The 20,843-nt window shown below is 50.5% G+C and overlaps 1 protein-coding gene across 6 annotated transcripts in view; it reads left to right on the plus strand.

Moving 5' to 3' along the window:
• MIDEAS (mitotic deacetylase associated SANT domain protein) overlaps positions 1-20,843 on the plus strand; it is a 67,175-nt gene that overhangs the window by 34,062 nt on the left and 12,270 nt on the right. For all 6 annotated transcript variants that reach the window (XM_014784392.2, XM_014784393.2, XM_087448246.1 and 3 more), the window contains exons 2-4: positions 10,462-12,144; positions 13,307-13,606; positions 18,825-19,170. In XM_014784392.2, coding sequence (XP_014639878.1) covers positions 10,699-12,144; positions 13,307-13,606; positions 18,825-19,170 — 2,092 coding nt within the window. In that variant the 5' untranslated portion in view covers positions 10,462-10,698. The remainder of the gene's footprint in view (positions 1-10,461; positions 12,145-13,306; positions 13,607-18,824; positions 19,171-20,843) is intronic.

Consider the following 20,843-nt stretch of genomic DNA (forward strand, 5'->3'; position numbering starts at 1 on the left):
CAGTAGCCTCTTCATCTTGAACACCCTTACCTCCCAGGCCTCTGTCACCCACTTTACCTGACCAGCCACACTCCCAGAACGTCACGGTGGTTTTCAGGCCAGCTGAAGCCGCTCTCCAGGAAGAAGATGTGAGTAGCCCAGAGGCTGCAGCCATCCATCCCAGACAGCCTGGTTTGGCACCCAAGCAGGACGCTGAGCCTGAAGCCTTGGGGAGGAAGTTTGCAGAAAGGGCTCTGGCTTCCAGTTCTGGCCTTGCCTCTATACTCCTGTGACCTCAGTCAAGTGATTTGATCCTTCAGATCTTCAGGTTCCTCACTGAGAAAGGGGGAGAGTAATAATACCTACCTTGTGAGAATTAAAAAGGATCATGTGTGTAGGGTGCGTTGCACCATGCTTGGCACATAGAAGCACCCTCCAGAACTGTTGCGGTGGTGATGATGGTGAAAGAGAAAGCCTTATTTTTGTGATGTTGAGATTTCACCTTGGCTTCAAGCCCTGCCTTACCAAAAGGTGGGGCCTGCCTCAATGGAAGCATGAAGCATTGTTCCTGGAGGCCTTGATTCTGGGCCCTGCTCTGCTCCTGGCTGTGTATCTGTGGGAAAGTTACTTTCCTTCTCTGGGCTGCTTTGTGGAATGAGAAATTGGACTAAGTGAAGAGTGATATCTCTTGATATTTGGAATCTGTTCAGCTTCCCCAGCTGGGCCCTGCTTTGCTGATTGGCTCTGAAGAGTGGCATAAGCCACCTCTCTCCATGTGTGGAGGCTCTTAGTTCAGAGTGAGATCCTGCTGACCCTGCAGCTCCCAACTCACCTCTGCAGTACCCCCACCTCAAAACCCTGTGGGCTCTCCCAGCTTCCAGGGGCCTTTACAGATGTCCTCAATCTTGAGTGGAGCCTGTTTCTGGCAGACTGGGGCTGGGATTATTTCCTGGGGGAGTGTTATGCACTATGCTGTACTTGGAAACGCCCCCAGGAAAATCAGCAGCTCTAGCAGGAAGTATGAGGACGGGGAGGGCCCACAGCTGGCTTTGTGGGGTTCTCATGTGTTGCATTCCTTCTGAGGCCCAGCACAAGTGTAGATTTGGGATTTTTCTGGAAGGATGATGGAAAGACCAGGGACTTTGAAGGCAGGCAACAAGGATTTGAATCTTGCTCTGCCTTCACAGCAGAGCCTCAGTTTCCCTCTGTAGAGTGGGGATAATAAGACACCTGGATGGGAAGTCTGTAAGCATGGATTAGGGTATGTCAAGTGTCTGGCATGGGGGAAGTGCTCTATAAGTGTTAGCTTCCTTCTTTTGGGAGGGATCTGCCTTCTGGATATTCTATAGACTGGCTGGGGGAGTGAAAATATTTGCCTGTGGCCATTTTCCCAGGGAGAAGGGGAGGGCTGCATAACAAGCTGTTATAGCCCCAAAGCCTTCTCCCTCCCCTAGCTGTTTTAAATCTGGGATCAAACTTGGGGTCAGGTTCAGTGTGTGTCCAGTTTGGGGGATGGGAGAAGAGCTACCCAGGCATTTACAAAAGTCTGAGATCTGCAGCTTCCTAGGGCTGTGCAGAAGGTGTGGAGAACATGGTCTGAGTAAGGAGGGAGTGGCTTTTCTGAGCTGTGAGATCTTGACAAGTTACTTCCACCCTTCATTTCCTGTAAATTCCCCAAATTTCTAATTTTATCCCCTTTTGATTGGAGAACATACTTTGTATGATTTCAGCCCTTTTAAATTTGAGACTTGTTTTATGGCCTAATTTCTGACCTATCCTGGAGAATATTGCACGTGCTCTTGAGAAGAGTGTGTATCCTGCCGTTGTTGGGTGTTCTATAGATATCTATTAGGTCTACTTGCTTTATATTGTTCAAGTCTTTTATTTCTTTGTTGATCTTCCATGTAGTTGTTCTGTCCATTATTGAAAGTGTAGTATTGAAGTCTCCAACTATTACTGTTGAATTGTCTATTTTTCCCTTCAATTCTGACAGTTTTTGCCTCATGTATTTTGGGGGCTCTGTTGTTAGGTACATATATGTTTATAATTATAATATCCTCTTGATGGATGGACACTTTTATCATTATAAAATGTCCTTCTTTGTCTCTAATGAGAATTTTTGTCTTAAAGTCTATTTTGTCTAATATTAGCAAAACCATTCCAGCTCTCTTTTGATTACTGTTTGCATGGTATATCTTTTTCCATCCTTTTACTTTCAACCTGTTTGTGTCTTTGAATCTAAAGTGTGTGTCTCTTGTAAACAGCATATAGTTGGATCGTATTTTTTTAACCCATTTTCCCAACCTGTCTTTTAATTAGAGTGTTTAATCTATTTACATTTAAAGTAATTATTGATAAGGTAGGATTTATGTCTGCCATTTTGCTATTTGATTTCTATCTGTCTTATGTCTTTTTTGTTTCTCTGTTAGTCCATTACTCTCTTGTGTTAAATAGATACTTTGGAGTATACCATTCCTGACCTGTAAAATGAGAAAAAGAAGAGTGAGGGTTAAATGAGATGTTGCCTGCAATGCACTTAGCGCAGTGCTGGGCAAACAGTAAGTGCTCAGTAAACATGGGCATTCACTTGGCCTCAGGGCTAGTTGAGAGCAAAGTCCACCCAGGGCTCATGGGACCCCTCATGCCTCCCAGGCAGGGCACAGCACTCTGGCAGGCAGCTCCTTTGAGGAGTGAGGAGCAGTGGGTCCTTGGAAACTGCACTACGCCAGGCCCTGACTCTCTAGCCTTTCCACTGCTCTAGTGCCTTATGAAGCACTGCAGATTTCCCACCTCGATTCCCCCCATCTCCTTACCAGACCCATGAACCAATCTCTCAGGGTGGGTCTGAGAACCACCACTCAACATAGACGGCAGCAGGGTGTGATAGAGACTGGGTTTGGAGTCGGCAGGCTTGGATTCGAATCCTGGCTCCTCACTTGTGACCTCAGGCTATGACCTGAAACAAGTTACTTTTCAGAGCCAACCTTTCCTCATTTCTCAGGTGGAAATAAGTGGTTATACAAGTAAGCAATACTCACACACACATTCGGCACATGGGCAGTGCTGGTGGCTACTATTTCATGTGGCAGTAGCTCATTACAAAGGTGATTCCTAGACACAGGCCTTGTCCCCTCTGCCCCGCCCTGGGCTCCTAAGTTCCTCAAAGGCAGGAACCAGTGAGTGGTGGTTCCTGGACCAGATACCTGGTTACCTGACAACCAGTTCACTGCCCTCTCCATTGGGCCACACTGCCTCCAGGCCCTGCTTCTCCCAGCCTTGGTGCAGAGACAGAAGGGAATTGAAGAAGCATTGTGGGATAGTGGTTAACACCAAGTAAGAGCATGAAGATTCAGAAAGGGTGAGAACAGTGTGTACCAGAGGGCTGCCTGAAGGAGGTAGACCTTGAAGGAAGGCAGGTTGTCAGAGTGGAGGCTGGGCTTCCAGACAGAGAGAACAGCTCCAAGAGAGGCTCAAAGTCAGGGAACTCTCCCCAGGGTCACCTGTTCCCTGTGTGTATCTCTAGCCCCAACCCAGGACACCTTGCATTATAATCAACGTGTGTTTCTGTTTCTCCCTCACTGGACTGGGAGCTCTGCGGGGCAGTGTGGGTAGGGACTGTGCCTTGTCTCCTGTGTCTCCCCAGAACCTGGCTTGCAGCCAGTGCTCAGCAAATGCTTGTTGAGTGGATGAAGGGGCAGTGGGCAGACCTGCAGGGCTGCAAAGGGGGGTGGGGGTCAGGTAGGTAGGCAGGACGAGGCCATGTTAAGGGAGGTCCCTGTGAGCAGCCTCATCTGTATATTGGCCTGGGGCAGAGTCTGGCAATGGGGCTCAGGCAGAGACTCCAGAGAGCACTGCCCTGGACCTGCCAGGGAGCCAGGCCTTTCCAGAAGGGGAGGGAGGATGTGGAGCAGCTTCTGGTGGTGTGAGCCCCATAGGGCATAGAGAGGGTTGTGAGGAGACCAAGAGCCTGGCGGCCTCCATGAGGCCCTCTCCAGAGGTCCAGTCACTTAAGGGCCTGGCTGCAGGGACATTGGCTGCATCTCTTCTGGAGAGAGCCTGAACCTACCAGCTTTCGTCTCGCCCACCCTGGGATTCCTGAGTCCTGGTGGAAGGGGTTTTCCTGGGCTGCCTGTGGTCCTTGTGGCCCTTGCCTAGGAGGGAGGCAACCAGTCTGCCCTATTGTGGGCAAAAGCTGAGCCTGGAGGCTCGATCTTTCCTGGCTCTGTGTTTTCTCTCTGCCTCAGCTTCCCTCCTGTAAAATGGACCCCATTATCCTGCCTTCTCCTGGACATCCTGGCTTCTTGTGGACATCCTGGGGGTGTTTGTGGGAGCAGTGGGGGAGGGGGACAATAAAGGTAGATGCTTTTAAGAAGCCCTGGGTGCATCATAAAGCAAAGGATCCCCCTCTCACGTGTATCCCTTTAAAAGCATCCCAGTGTCGGCACTTTTACAGTCCAAGCTCAACTGCAGCCAGCTCACACCCTGGCCAAGTCTCTGAGCCTGACCAGCTTGACGGCCGAGACCCCAGGGACTCATGACTCCCTGGCCATCCGCCTGGCCTCTGCATTTCAGAGCTGAAGTTCAATCTGGAGAAGTGATAATCTGGGGACTCTCTGGACTGGGAGTGGCTAGATCATAGGGCCTGCTCTCTCACGTCCCCAGGGGAAGTGACACTTGTGGGTGGCAGGTCCTTATCTCTGTTGCTGGTGTCTCCTTCCTCATTGGTTTTACGGATCCCTTGAGAACAGGACATAAATGTTCAGTGGCTTGGAGAATTGGGCCCTTCAGCCTGGGTATGAACTCTGTTAGAGCAGGGTATACAGCATTGCAGACAATTGCTCTGTGTCCAGGGGAAGGTTTATCTAGGGCCTGAGCAACTCTAGCTGGCCCAAGATGGCAGTTTCAGGCCACCTGCCCAGTCTGACTGTTGCCAAAGGCCCCAGAGTATCTGAGAGAGAGCTGTTCAGAGTGTGAGCCTGGACTGGAGGGCCAGCTGGGCCATGCTGGCCTCCTCTAGGGAGGGCCCCTTGTCGTTGCCCCTTGGCGTCCTAGCCAGACACTTTGGTGTCTTGAGGCCTAGCCCAGCTGTGTCAGGGCACGAGGTAAACAGATCCACAGGCTCGTGTCCCTGGCCATGGTCTAGGCAGGGGTAGGAAGCCTTGAGGGAAGAAAAATGGGGCAGGGGGCAACGGCGGGACTGGCACTTGCCTAGTTAGCCTGCATGTGGTGTGGGGCAGCAAGTGACAGTCAAGGGGCAGGTGGCTTGTGGGCCAGCAATTGGAGAAGGCTTCGTGTTCAGCTTAGTTGGTGACGGTCTGGGGCAGCTTATGGGGTGGGGAGGGCTGGGGTTAGGAGGCTGGGCCTTTTCACTTCATCTCAGCATCTCAGGGAGCTCTGATGTGCGTCAGGGAGAGAGACTGGAAGTCAGGGCTGGGCCAGAGCCCAGGGTGGACACGCTGGCCATGAGTAGGACCTCTGCCCAGGCATGGCTCTGACTCACCTTGGGCGCAGTCTTGGATGAGCATCCCAAGAGGCAGATACAAGCCAAGTGCCAAGGTACAACAGTCTGCACACTCTGCCCCACGGAGCTTGCTGTCTGCTGGGGCAAAGAAATAGGCACCTGGAATTTAGTGTGCTGAGCACGGTGGTGGGGTTTAGGAGGGATTATGGGCTCATCGTGCAGTTCCTGGCTCAGCTTTGGGGTTAGGGAATACTACCCAGAGGAGGCAGTGTCTGAGACCTGAAGGATGATAAGACTTGGCCAGGGGAAAGGTGGGAAGGTGTGCTAGGCAGAGGTACTGCCTGGTCCAAGACCTGGAAGCAAAGCAGGACTGAATGATGGCTCGAGGATGGAGTGTTGAGAGAGGTGGCAGGAGCCAAAGTCTGCAGGGACTTGTGGGATAGGGAGTTTAGACTTTGTCCTAAGATAGCCTCTTGGTGCTCAGGGACTGGCTGGCCTAGAGATTCAGGGTTTTGTTGGATGCCATATTTAGATTTATTTTGCCTTGGGATGGAGATGCATGAGCTCTGACTCCCCCTCTTCCTCATACTGAGTTTGTGGGGCCAGGGGTGGCCCAGGTAAAAGCAGGAGCTTGGAGCCTCCAAGGGTCAGGGGGCTCCTCTAGGTGGCTCTCATCCCCAGGTCAGAGCTGAGCCCCTGTGGCCACTGGAACCAAGCTGAGCACCTCCTTCCTGGCCTGTGTAACCTTGACTCACAATAGTCTTGTCTCTCAGATGAACACACTGAATGCCCAAGCTTGGGAGTGGGCCTGGTGCCTTCAAGTCGTCATGGCCTGGCCCCATTGCCCTGTGGTGAGGGCTCACTGGACTCTCCTAGCCAATGGTGGGCATGTGGCTGGGCTGCTGATGGCATGTGGGAGCAGTATGTGTTCGAGTTGCCATCCTTAGAGGACATGGTGTCTCCATCAGTACAGAACACCCAAAAGCCTTTCTAGCACCCTCCCTCATGTGTCTGCGAAACACATTTGTGGGTTCAGCACTGTTTTCTGAGTGGACGTTACTTTCTTCTGTAGAGAGAAAGTGCTTCTCACTCTCCATCCTCCTGATAGGGTCCCATCCTCATGGGTCCCTGGCCATTGAGATCTGACTCTTGCCTTGTCTTCTGCCCAGGGGTATCTATGGTCTGGTCAGGGCTTGGTTGCAGCAGTGAGGCGCCCGGAGGAAGGGAAGAGGGAATAGAGCCGTGACAGACAGTCAAACAGACTGATAGAGTGGGTTGCAGTGTCTGGGGCCCCGTGGTGACTGTGGGTTTCCTTTTCAATGTTCCTGCATCTGTTGTCAGAGGCCTTGCAGCTGGTCCCAGGGGTGAGCTGCCTGCAGGAGTTCCTCATTATACCCTCTTCCATGCAGCCTCTGGGAGTTGGCCCATAGGTCGGCAGCCTTCGGAAAAGATGGCTTCCTTCCTCTTCCTCACTGTGAGGAAGGCCAGGCTGACTTCCACCTGAGGGGCAGAGGAGTGAGGTTGGGGCAGAGGAAATGGGAGGAAGTGACTCAGTCCTGCACAGAGTTGCAGGCTGTGAGGTACTAGTGGGCTATGAGAGCTGGAAGTCCCACCCGCAGCAACCAGAACTGAGGTAGGGGTGGGCTTGCAGGGGCTGGAGAGTCCAGGCCCAGAGGGTGGGGCCGAAGTGGCCAGAGTGGTCTCAGGCCTCCCTGCGGGTGGACCTCACACACCACTGGCGCCTGTCTAAGGAAGCCCCTTCCCTTCCTGTAGGACTGAGTGTCTCAGCTGTATGGGGGGAGAACAGGAGAGGTTTACCTGTGAATGGTTCAGGCAGGGGTAAGGGGGCTTCTCAGCACCAGTGAGGAGGGATATCTGTGTCCAGAAGATCCCTGCTCTGAGGTGGTGGGAGTGTGCTGTGGAAGGGAAGTGTGCAGAGAGGGAGCTGGTGTCTTAGTGGCATGTCTTAGGGATAAGGAGTAAGAGCTTGGCTTGGAGTCAGACAAACCTAGGTTCAAGTCCTGGCTTTGCAACATAATTACTGTGTGACCATTGGGAAGTGACTTGGCCCCTCTGAGCCTCATCTAGCTCACCTGTAAAATAGAGGTTAAAATAATAGTGCTTCATGCTGCCTTATAAGGCTGTTGTGGGAATTAAACATATGCAAAGCGCTTAGGACGTGCCTGGCATGGGTGCATTATTATTATTATTATTATTACTATTACTACTAACTACTACTACTAGTACTACTACTGCTTCATGCCCTGCCACCTTCGTATGCCCCCTCCACTCCTTCCCCCGGGGTTCCCAGGCATCTTCCACTCTTCTCCCCATCCCCCCAGATAATGACCTTTCTTCTCTGAGGGTCCCAGGTCTGGGTGTCTTTGCTCTTACCACTCTTAGCCTTCCAGTAGGGGCGACAGGGAGGCCTCTGCTGAAGCTTCTGGGGCAGTTCAGCCTCCCCAGAATTGGCCCCCTTGACTTCTTCTAAGCAAATCCCTGGCCCAGTTTTGGAAACCTAACGTGGTGTCCTGAGCGATGGCCCTCCTTGATGTGCAGGGTGGAGGGTGGGAGGCAGACCAGCTGAGCTCAGCCCTTCCCAGCCTGACCTGCCAGCTGCAGGTGAGCCAGTGTGGGGACTGGGGACCCAGGGCAGAAGCAACCCTGCCCTGGAGCCCCATTCACGGACTCCATCCATCTCCCCAGACCCAAAGTGTGGAGCCCCTAGGCGCTGATGGCCCTCCCTGTGCCTGGGTACCCTCCATCAGGCACACACTCGCACGCGCACCCAGGCCTCTGCCACGTGAGCCTTCCCGGCCTCCAGGCCCCAAGCCTGTGCTGTGGTTCACCAGGCGACAGGGCTGTGATGGGGGGGTGGGGGGTGGGGTCTGTGTACTGTCGAGGAGGGGAAGCACAAGTGCACATGAGCACCTGAGGGGTTCCCAGCCCCCTGGAGTCATGTGGACCTGCCAACTCCCCCTCAGCCCCCTCCGCTCCTCTCTCCTCCCTCCCCTTGCGCACGTTCTTCCTTCCTCTGTCTTGCTTCTGCAGAAGCACTTCTAGTTTGTTCATGCTGATTGGAGAGGCAGAGCCCGACTCCTGTAGCCGGAACAGTCCCACCTTGCAGCTTCACTATGGCGCCAAGTGTTGTCTTCAGTCTGGGGGCTGGCTTTCGGGTCTCTGCTGTGAATTAGGTTGGCTGTCAGGGAATCAGAGTTTACAAACAAGAGACAGGGTTTGTTCAGAGGGTGTTTTCCATGGCCCCCAGCACTCTCTGCTTGTGCTGATCTTCCCCCTCCTGCGGGGCCAGAGTGACTTGGACGCCCTCCTGGTCTCACTCCCTCCCCCAGCCTCCATGTGTGAAGACAGAGTGGGTGCCAGCGGGAGAGTCTGTCTCTCTCACTCACTTCAGGGCCGCAGCGGGGGAAGGAAATGGAGGAGGAAGTTCCTCCCCTGCTGGGCGCTGGGTGAAAGTGAAAGGCAGGCAGGGGCCCTGAGTGAGTCACGGTGGCTCGGGAGGGGAGGGGCTGGAGCTGCGGAAGCCTGCAGAGGGGTGATAGCACCGCATCCCCCCCTGAGGCCAGGGCATTGCTGGGTGTAGCCAGGGCTTGTGCCAAGAGCCTGCCCGCTACTGCCCAGCCCCAGCCCTCTTCGCCTCTTGGCTGTTTTCCTGGGAACTCCTAACCTGGAGCGTCTAGGGTCTGGGGTCTGAGGTCTGGGGTTGGCCTGGACCTGCAGATTCTTTCGCCGTAGCTTCCTGAGCTCTCTTCCCTTCCCCTCCCCTCCTATTCTCACTGGCTCAGGATCAGAATCTTACCGTGGGGAAGAGGTGGGCCATGTAGCTCCCACCCTCACCAGCTTCCCAGGGAGGGAAAAAAACCCCTCTCTTTGAAAATGCATGCAAGTTATACATGTAACTTATAACTTACATGTTATAATAGTTTTGTAAGTAATGAAAACACATGTAGAATACTGCTCTCGATTCTGTCCTTGTAGCAGAATAAATAGAGTGACCTGGTTTTTTGTTTGTTTGTTCGTTTTTTAATCAAGTTAGAAAACAAACACAGAAACACTGTGAGCACTTTAGTCACACCATGTCATGGAGAAACCTTTCAGACCTAAGCTCTAGCAATCTGCACCCCCAATATCGTAGCTAGACTTTTCCTTCGCTAGGGATGCCAGGAACTCTTTGGCAGAGAAGGAGGGTGGGTGGGGACTGCTGACCAGCTACCAGGCTGATCCTGCCTCCAGCCAGCCAGGGCTGCAAAACAGGTTCTTTGCTAGTTTGGGGAAGAGTCTGGGAGCCACAGTCCCACCCAGCAGCTCCTCCCAGGGGTGGGGCTAGGAGTGCACACACCCTCTGGGGCCTCACCTCCATGCCTCAGTGCAAAGGAGGTGAGCCTAGCCCTGGGTCCTGGACTCTGCAGGGCCTGGTGCGGCTCCCGACCCTCAGTGCACAGTTGGGAGTGACCCTGTTCTCTTCACTTCCTGTCTGAGATGTGCTTAGAGCGTCAGAGGAGGCATTGGCTGAATAAAGCTCCTTCTGGGTCTGGTGGGGAGGCTGTTGCCTGGACAGATGTTAGAGGACCAGGCCTGGCTGCCCAGGGGGCTGAGGACTGGCTTAAGAGGAGAGGGGAAGCCAGCATGGCCTTTGTTGCCCCTTTTCCCAGCTTGACTGCAGGGGCTGGGGCTGGATTTCAGGCCCCCTTACCACCTTGACCGGTGCTTTTGTGCAATGCACAGATTACACAACCAAATGCAGCTGTCCTGGAGCCTAACCAGGAGAGTGAGGTGGTGGGACAAGAGGAGAGTCACAGAGTGTCTCAGGAGATGCTGCTGCCTCCTGGTTGCTCCCCCAAGGTCCTGGCTCCAGCCTTACCAATGCTGCTCTGTGATCCGGGGCTTGTCCCTGTGAGACAGTAGACCCGCAGACCTTAGAGGCCCCTCCCTCACACTTGTACTGACATCTGGGGCATCCTGGGAGGCTCTGGCTGACTCTCTTGCTCTCCTTCTGTCTGCAGACTCCAGGGCCTTGTGAGCATCATGAACTTGGAAGTGTAGACGAGCCCGAGAGCCTTCTGTGAAGAGGAAGGAAGAGCCAGCAGTTCTTTCTCCCTGTGCCTGACCGCATCATCCAGCATTTTCCTCTGCCCTTGCTCTGCCCCCACTGGCTCCTGGACTAGGGCCAGGCTTCCAGCAGGACCTGCCCCCAGGGGATGGGCGACTGGTGAAGTAGGTCTCACTGCCGGGGCCACACCATGAACCTCCAGGCCCAGCCCAAGGCTCAGAACAGGCGAAAGCGTTGCCTCTTTGGGGACCAGGAACAAGCTGCCAAGGAGCAGCCCCCACCCCTGCAGGCCCCACAGCAGCCCCCGGCCCCTCCACAGTCCACCAGGGTCAAGGAGGAGCCTTACTTTGGGCACGAGGGTCCGACAGGGGTCGCCCCTGCCTCCCAGCCTGTAGAACTGCCCCCTCCCAACAGCCTGGCCCTGCTGAACTCTGTGGTGTATGGGTCTGAGCGGACCACGGCTGCCATGTTGTCCCAGCAGGTGGGCTCAGTCAAGTGGCCCAACTCTGTGATGGCTCCAGGGCGGGGCCCAGAGCGGGGAGTGGGTGGGGGGGTCAGTGACAGCAGCTGGCAGCAACAGCCGGGCCAGCCTCCACCCCACTCAACGTGGAACCGCCACAACCTACCCCTCTATAGCGGACCCAAGGGGAGCCCTCATCCTGGCATGGGGGTCTCTCCCTACTATAACCACCCTGAGGCACTGAAGCGGGAGAAAGGAGGGGGGCCGCAGCTGGACCGCTATGGAAATGCAGTGCGGCCAATGATGCCACAGAAGGTGCAGCTGGAGGTGGGGCGGCCCCAGGCGCCCCTGAACTCTTTCCACGTGGCCAAGAAGCCCCCAAACCAGACGTTGCCCCTGCAACCCTTCCAGCTGGCATTCGGCCACCAGGTGAACCGGCAGGTCTTCCGGCAGGGCCCACCGCCCCCCAACCCTGTTGCTGCCTTCCCACCACAGAAGCAGCAGCAGCAGCAGCAACAGGCAGCCCTGCCCCAGATGCAGCTCTTTGAGAACTTCTACCCCATGCAGCAGCCGCCGTCTCAGCAGCCCCAGGACTTTGGCCTACAGCCAGCCGGGCCGCTGGGGCAGTCCCACCTGGCTCACCACAGCATGGCACCATACCCCTTCCCCCCCAACCCTGATATGAACCCAGAACTGCGCAAGGCCCTCCTGCAGGAGTCAGCCCCGCAGCCTGTGCTACCTCAGGCCCAGATCGCCTTCCCCCGCCGCTCCCGCCGCCTCTCTAAGGAGGGCGTCCTGCCTTCCACCGCCCTGGATGGGGCTGGCACCCAACCTGGGCAGGAGCCGGCCAGCAACTTGTTCCTACATCACTGGCCCCCGCAGCAGCCACTAGCCGGCCCCCTGGGGCAGCCCCATCCCGAAGCTCTGGGATTCTCGCTGGAGCTGAGGGAATCGCAGTTGCTGCCCGACGGGGAGAGACTGGCACCCAATGGTCGAGAGGCTTCTGCCATGAGCAACGAGGAAAGCGTGCGGGCGGTTGGCACGGGGGACTGTGGGCAGGTGCTACGGGGTGGGGTGATCCAGAGCACACGACGGAGGCGCCGGGCATCCCAGGAGGCCAATTTGCTGACCCTGGCCCAGAAGGCGGTGGAGCTGGCCTCACTGCAGAACGCAAAGGTGAGAGAGGGTGGGGGTGGGGCCAGACCTGGCAGAGGGCAGGGTGAGCCATGTGGTGGGGCAGGGGAGAGCAAGTGACTTCAGGTCCACAAGGGCAGTTTTCTCACTTCATGGAAGGAAATGAAAGAACTCATTTATGTTAGAGGGTTCTGAACTCCCTGCATGCAGAGAATCTCTACATAGTTACATCCATACCTGAAAATGAAGATAAGTTTATACACATGTCGGGTTGTGGGCAGGAAAGTGCAGTACACCATCGTGGGTTGGCTTCTTCATTTGGGACTTGAAGGATCAGGAGTAGGAGGAGGTGAAACCATTTCCAGATCTAGTATGCTAAAAGAAGGTGGTAGTGGTTGCACAGGTGATTATGCTTGTCAAAATGGATTGAACTGTAATTAAAAATAGGTGCATTTTGTTATGGGTAAATTATACTGCGATAAAGTTGATTTAAAAGGAAATAACAATGGGGAAGAAGAATGAACAGAATTTGATCACCTGTATTGTACTTGGAGTTTCTTATACTTGATCACAAGTAATTTGTCATCAAACCCTGTGAGAGGGATGCTGTCATTTATCCTGTGTTATTGCTAAAGAAACTGAGACCCAAGTGGAATTTCCCAAAGTCACAAAGCTAGGATAGAAGCCTAGTATCTGACTCCAAAGCCCCTTCCTTCACTAGAAATCTCAACCCCCGATGTCTATAGGGCCAGGCTGATATGTAGGAGGCTGCAGAATTTGACTTCACTCCAGCCAGTTGCCAGTGGGGAAATAGATTCAAAGACCAGCCTGACCTTGCACAGATTCCTTGCTTACTTTCTTTTGCAGATATATGTTTTGAATATATTTAGATGTCATTTCACGTGCCACTCACTGTGTAGGCCAAACAAAATACATCTATAAGCCACTTCTGGCCTGAGATGACCATATGGGGACCTCTGCTCCAGGCCAGGATGGAGGACCTGGCAGAAGGGAGATTATGGAGAGTATTTGGGAATGTGGTGGGAGAAAAAGTGGTCAGGGAAAGACCAGGTTGTCAAAAACCATTGGGAGCTATCAAGGGTGTTTGAGTCTCTGAATCAAATGGGACTAGGGGTCCTGGACCAGCAGATCAGGACTTACCTTGTAAACCTCATCTCCATTCCCCCTTCCCTTCCTTCTCCAGGATGCCAGTGGCTCTGAGGAGAAGCGGAAAAGTGTACTGGCTTCAACTACCAAGTGTGGAGTGGAGTTTTCTGAGCCTTCCTTAGCTGCCAAGCGAGCACGAGAGGACAGCGGGATGGTACCCCTCATCATCCCAGTGTCTGTGCCTGTGCGGACTGTGGACCCAACCGAGGCGGCCCAAGCTGGAGGTGTTGACGAGGACGGGAAGGGCTCTGAGCAGAACCCCGCTGAACACAAGCCATCGGTCATCGTCACCCGCAGGCGGTCCACCCGTATCCCCGGGACTGATGCCACAGCTCAGGTATGAGAGGCTCTCCGTGCAAACACCCCCAGTACCCCTGGGGGCCGGACACCCTGTGGGAAAAAGGAGAATGTGCCAGTGTAGGAGGGATTCAAGCAACCCATGGGGATACTATTTATATTTTCCAAACCAAACTTCTCGACAAATGTGCTTATGGGGGACGATGAGACAGTTTTATACTTGAAATTGAGACTGTCTAGGAAAATCTAGGATATGTGAATCTCATTTCAGGTCAGCAGATTTTGATTGAGCCTCTAATATGGGTCAGGCCCTGTGCCAGGCACTAGGATGTAGAGATGTTTGCTTGTTCTGTCAGTACAGACATAGGTCTGTTGAAATGTCCCACTAAGGTTGAGGTTTTGTCCATTTCTTCTTTTGGTTCTGTTTTATACATTTTGATGCAATGTTACTAGTAGCATACTCATTTAGAACTGCATTAGACACTTTATCCTTATGAAATGTTTCTTTTTATCTTTAGTCATCTTTTTGCCTTTTAAAGTCTACTTTGTCATATATTTAGCTTTCTTTGGTTAGTGTTGGGGGGTGGATGGGATATGTATCTTTTCTATCTTCTTACTTTCAGCCTTTCTGTATCCTTCTACTTAAGCTTTATCTTTCAAGTGGCATATAATTGGGGTTTGTTATTATCTGTTCTAAACCTTTGTCTTTTAATTAGAGCATGTAATTGATACAGTTTACGTTTAATGTAATTACTGATATACTTGGGTTTAAATCTGCCATCTTCTGTTTGCTTTATATTTATCCCATCCTGCCTTTTCTGTGTTCCTTTTTTTTTCTTTTTCTGTTTTCTTTTGGATTGATTGGGTTTGTTATTCCATTTCCCCTCTTTATTAATTTATTAGTTATATACTTATTTATTACTCTTTTAGTGATTACCCTAGCAGTCTTTCTTACCTGGATTTCTGTGAGAGAAGTAAGCCCTACAGAATGGGATTTGAGTAACAATTTTCTCCATTCTCTGAAGGATGGTACATAGCTAGTACCATTCTAGATGCATAGGAGAGAAGTTAACTCATTATATACAGTGAATATAATGTTATATTATGATGTTAGGGCTTAATTCTCTGGTTGAGAAGGGCTACTAGCAATTAAAACATGAATTGTTGGCTTATTGAAATCTAATGAAAGTTAGTACTTTACCTCTTCCTAGACAGTGCAAAGTTTTTACAACACTTTACCTCCATTTTCCACCAATCCCTAACTTGTAGAATTAGTGACATGTATTTTCATCCTCTATGTATTTTAACATCAACAGAACAGTATAACATTATTGTTTTGTTCTGTTGTTGTGCATTTTAGATTTATTCAAATACTTACCGGTTTTGTTTCTGTTCATTTCTTCTCATATCTCTAAGCTTCCATCTCAGATCATTTATATGCTACTTGAAGAACATCCCTTAGTATTTCCTTTAGTGTGAGTCTGTTAGTGGTGAATTTTATTAGTCTTTGATTGTCTGAAAATATTTTTTTAAATTTATTTTTATTTACTTTTTTTGCTGAGGAAGACTCACCCTGAGCTAACATCTGTTGCCAATCTCCTTCTTTGTTTTTTGTTTTTTTTTTTTTTTTTGTGAGGAAGATCAACCCTGTGCTAACATCTGCCAATCCTCCTCTTTTTTTGCTGAGGAAGACTGGCCCTGGGCTAACATCCGTGCCCATCTTCCTCCACTTTATATGGGATGCTGCCACAGCATGGCTTGACAAGTGGTGCGTTGGTGCGCGCCCGGGATCCGAACCAGTGAACCCCGGGCCGCTAGAGCGGAGCGCGCTCACTTAACCGCTTGCGCCACTGGGCCGCCCCCCCCCCCTTTTTTTATGTGAGCTGCTGCCACAGTGTGGCCACTGACAGATGAGTGGTGTAGGCCTGCGCCTGGGAACTGAACCCTGGCCACTGAAGTGGAATGTGCCGAACTTAACCCCTAGGCCACCGGGGTTGGCCCTGTTTTTATTTCATCTTCATTTTTTAAGGGTAACTGCTAGGTAGAGAATTCTGTGTTGGTAGTTATTTTCTTTTGGCACTTTAAAGATATTATTCCATTGTCTTCAGGCTTCCATTGTAGTTACAGTGTTGAGAAATCACTATAAGCCATATTGTTGCTCCTTTGAATGTAAGGTGTCTTTTTATCTTGTTGTTTTTAAGATTTTCTTTTTTGTCATTGGTTTTCAGCAGTTTTGCTTTTATAACTAAATATGGTTTTCTTTGTATTTATTCTGTTTAGAGTTTGTGGTGCTTCTTGAATATTTCTTCTGCCCCATTTTCTCTCTCTTCTCCTTCTGGGACTCCAGTTACACATTTGTTAGAGCTTTTTGCCATATCCCCTATTTTGTCCGGCATACACTTTTCTCTATTTTCCATTTTTTTCATAGTCCATTTTCTTTCAGTTCACCAATTCCCTCTTTAGCTAATATGTTGTTAAGCCCATTCACTGATTTCTTATTTTTAGTTATTTTGTTTTTCAGTTACTGAATTTTCATTTGGTTCATTTTTAGAGTTTCTAGTTCTTTGATGAAATTCTCAACTTTGCCTTTTATTTTACTGCATAACTTAAGCATAGTTCACACTATTAATGGGATCCTTGTGGGTCTGTTTCTATTATCTGTTATTTCTTGTTTTTAAATCACATCTGGCCCCCTTGTATGTCTGGTTATTTTTATATAAAAAAATTTGTATATATTTTTATATATGAAAAATTGTTAAGGTAATTAAAAACTCTGGGTGATGTTCTCTTCCAGAAGGGATTTATCATTGCATCTGACAGGTAGCAAAGAGCACCAGCAATCTTGGATTACTTTAATTTCATCAGAGATTGAGATGAGGTGATTTGAAGCTGAGTGTTACTCCATGTGAGAACTAGTCTATTTCTGATTCACCCTTATTCTGAGGATATAGCCCTTTGGAGTCCCAATCCAAAGCCTGGGGGTTTAACAGGCTCTCTTTCCTTGGCAAGGCCTAAATTCTGATTTTTATTCTGCTAGTCCCTTGAATATTTTAAAAACTCTACTCAGTTTCTCAGCCTCTCAGTTGCCTCTTGCAGTAACGGCATCCACCTCCAGGGAAAACATAATTCCAGTTGCTGGGCTCACCGCTTCGGCTTTCCTTTTTTTCCTGGATCTTGGCTTTTTAGTTCTTTGCCAAGTTATTTGCTCTCTGATACCTTCAGAAATGTGGTTTTTATATTGACTCTGGATTTTCTAGGTATTCTTAGCTGGGGAGTTGGCCTGTATGCCTGTTCTCCTTAACAGGAAGGGGAGCTCCAAGATTATTATGAGCAGCACAGTCTCTGCTCTCTGGGATCTTGTTCTCTGGTTGGGGGAAAGTTTGTGGTAGAGGCTGGAGGCTGGATGCCTGGGCAGTTTATCCTGAGGATGGCAGGAAGGAGCCTGAGCAATGACACAGCTCAGCCTGCCCATTTCATAGATGAGGAAATAAGTCCAGAGAAGGCAAGAGGCTTACCAAAGGTCATACAGCCAAGTAATGGCAGAGCTAGCTCTGGAATTTCTACTTCCTGAATCCCTGCCCGTGAGTACTTTCACTACACCAGGCTTTTGGGGAGATTTATTTTTCGTTATTTGTTTATTTATTTATTTTTCTTTGTATTGTAGACATTTTCAATCATGAACAAAAGTAGAGAGAATGCTATAATGAACCCTAATATTTAGCCATCTCCCAGCTTTAACAATTTTCAAAATACAGCCAATGTTCCTTTATAACTCCACTTCTCCCTGCCACTGGATTTTTTTGAAGCAAATCCCAAACATTACATCATTCTATCCATGAATATTTTGGTTTTCATCTGAAGTACATCATACATAAGGACTCTTTTTCTTTTTTTTTTTTTTAACATAACCTCAATACCATTATCACACCTAAAAAATCAGTACAAAAAATATTGTCAGATATTCAGAATGGTTTAAACCCTTACTATAAAATTACAAATCATTACAGATAGCTGAGTTCATATTGGATATCTTGTCTAGCAAATTTGGGGGATTTTGGCTCCACTGCATTTTTTTCTGTACAATCATATGGTTCTCCTAAGGGAGGAAGAATGAACAATTTCTTCCTAGTCTGTAGAAGAGCAGAGAGGGCACAAATGGCTAAAAGCCATGGCCAAGTCCTCATGAGGAGTCAGGGCCCTCCACTGGAAGGTCTTGTGGGAGCTGGAACCTTGGAGGGGGAGAAAGCCTATTGTTCCCAGGCTTTCTCAGTCAACATGGCCAACTTCACCTGTTGGCAGACTGCACCTAGGGACATGACGTGGGTGTTGCTAACCCCCATAGGGCTCCATTCTCTCCGGAGAGGATAGGGATGGAGCAAGGAAAGGCTTTTATTCCCTTACAACTCTGCCTTCTATTCTATGTGGAGGCCCAAGAGGAATACAACGCAGAGAGAAGTGTAAACCAGGAGGACTAGTCTTTGACAGCACAAGTAGGCTACCCTGTGATAGCAGGACTAATACTATGACAACAAAAGTTCTTCGAGGACAGGACTGTCCTGTTCATTTTGTGGTCCTATGTCCAGCTCAGATCTTGGCACACAGTAGGGGCTTCCATCTCATACAGAGCCTGGGGTTTAAGTAGTGATAGCAGCCAGTATTTACTGAGCCAGGTCCTGTTCTCAGTGATTTCCAGTATTAATTCTCAGTATTAATTCCAGTGTTCTCAGGATTAATTTATTTAGCCCTCATAGCTACCCCCTTAGGTAGGCCCTGATTATTCCCATGTTAAAAATGCTGATGCACCGAGAGTTAAGTAATTTTAAGTGGTAAGTAAAGGAGGTAGGTGCTAGTCGAAGCAATTCAGCTCCAGAGCCTGGCCCTTGAATACTGTAGTCCCTGCCCCACAGCATACTTTACAGCAGGGGTGGCAACTATGGCTTGTGAGCCAAATCCAGACATAAGAATGTTTTTTGCATTTTTAAAGAATTATTTAAAGGGGGCGGGGCAGGAGAAGAATAATAATATGTAACAGAGACTGCGTATGGCCCACAAAGCCTAAAATATTTACTATCTGGCTCTTGACAGAAAGAGGAGACAATAAGAAGGGAGTGTTTCGATCTGCTTCCCATCTCAGGCTTGCCTTGGTGGGTGTGGGGGCAGAATAAGTCCCAAAGGTGAGACCAGCAAGCAGCGATCAAGACTTCAGTTTTCCCGGGACATAGGAGGTTGAGCCATCTTGGTTTTGTTTCCTTCTCCAGGCTGAGGACATGAGCGTCAAGTTGGAGGGGGAACCTTCGGTGCGGAAACCAAAGCAGCGGCCAAGGCCTGAGCCCCTGATCATCCCCACCAAGGCGGGCACCTTCATCGCCCCTCCTGTCTACTCCAACATCACCCCATACCAGAGCCACCTGCGCTCTCCCGTCCGGCTGGCTGACCACCCCTCTGAGCGGAGCTTTGAGCTACCACCCTACACACCACCCCCCATCCTCAGCCCCGTGCGGGAAGGCTCTGGCCTCTATTTCAATGCCATCATGTCAACCAGCAGCATCCCAGCCCCTCCTCCCATCACGCCAAAGAGTGCCCATCGCACCCTCCTTCGGTCTAGTGAGTGACTCCCCTCGGTGGCCATGGGGGCAGGGAATGTGGGGAGGGAGGGCAGTGGGCAGGGATGAGACTCAGTTTATGGGGCTGCTGGGGACTGGGCTAGGACACTGCGGGAAAGGGGCTCTGTTCTCTCTCTTCTGAGAGAGAGGAGGAGCTTGTCCTAAGTCAAGAACACGTGGACATGGGGGAGAAGGGGTGTCAGCCCAACTGCTTGAATTCAAATCCCCTTTCCACCACTTACTATTACATCCCCTGTGCAAGTCATTTAAACTCCCTGGGCCTCAGTTTCTTCAGTATTTAAATGAGGATACTAGTAGTATTTGGTTGATGATGAAATTGCCAATATTCAACTGTTTTTAGAGCCACAAATAGCGGTTTCCTATGGTTCAACCTAATAGCTGCCTCACAGGGTTGTGGTGAGGTTCAGATGCATTAACACTTGTAAAGCACTTAACATCATGCCTGGTGCATCACATTTGTTCTTAATATTAGGTAGCAGATCCTGTCTCCTGGGTCTCTTAAACAGTCATTTTGGCCAAGAGCAGACATTTTGGCTGGCCTGGGTGGTGAATTGCTGAAAAATGTTGCCTACTCCACAAAGGCATCCATTTCCTCTGAAAAGTGGGATAATTCTATCTCAGGGTGTGGAGAGGATTAAGTGACAGTAAACATCACCAGAGGTAAGCACAGGGGTGAGGCAGCGCTGTCAACAGATTAACCTCTGACCCTGACCTCACTCATGGTGTAGCTCTCTGGTGCCCCCTGGTGGGTGAGAAATGGCTCACCCTTGGCTGACTGGCCTTTGGCTCTCCCACTTGCACTCGAAGCTTCGAAGCTTCTTCCCTGCCTGGGTTGTGCAGGAAGAAGTCACTGGAGAGACCAGATTGACAGCAGAGAAGAGGTCTGTCCATCCATGAGTATTTTTTGAGGGCTTGGGTGTAAAGCCTTGAACTGGGTCCTGTGAGGACTTCAGTAATGTACGGGACACCATGGTCTGTTCTAAAGAGAATACCGGGGTCATTAGGGAGATGACATGGAAGTCTGGGAGACAGAAAAGCAGAGGTTCTGGGCAGTATGGGATCAGCAGTCAGTGGGTGAAGCAGACCCTAAGCTCCGAAGCCTGCAGAAGCCGCTGGCCTGGGGTGGTCAGGAAAGCTCTTGGGAGAGGGTGGGGCTAGGCTGAGCTTGAACTACAAAGGGGGTGGGGAGGGCACACTAGGCAGAGGAAATGAGTGGTGCAAAGGCCTAGAGGTGGGACTGCACAGGGAGAGTGAGCCGCCGGGAGTAAGCAGTCTGCTAGGATAAGGGTCTAGGCAAGGTGGTGGTGGGAGACATAGATAGAAGGGGAACTGCCTTAAATGCCAAGCTGAGGAGTTCAGGTTTTGTCTCACGTTGCAGAGGGGAGTCAGCAAAGATTTTGTTTTTGGAGCAAGGGAGCATCTTGATCATGTGGGGCATTAAGATTAGGTCAGGAGAAATGGAGGCAGAGAACGCAGCAAGGAAGTGAGGAGACAATTAAGTAATAGTGATCCCCTTCACTACCTCCCTAGTGTGCTGAAAGTTTCAGCCCCTTTTCTAGAGCAGCCACAGTTGAATGTTGGAGTTAATTCTGAAGCGTGGGAACTCCCAGGAAGGGACATAGTGGTAATAGTTATAATAACTAGGCTTTGTGC

The sequence above is a fragment of the Ceratotherium simum genome, chromosome 24 (assembly GCF_057802395.1).
Source record: "Ceratotherium simum simum isolate JZ-2026a chromosome 24, ASM5780239v1, whole genome shotgun sequence".
Taxonomy (NCBI): domain Eukaryota; kingdom Metazoa; phylum Chordata; class Mammalia; order Perissodactyla; family Rhinocerotidae; genus Ceratotherium; species Ceratotherium simum.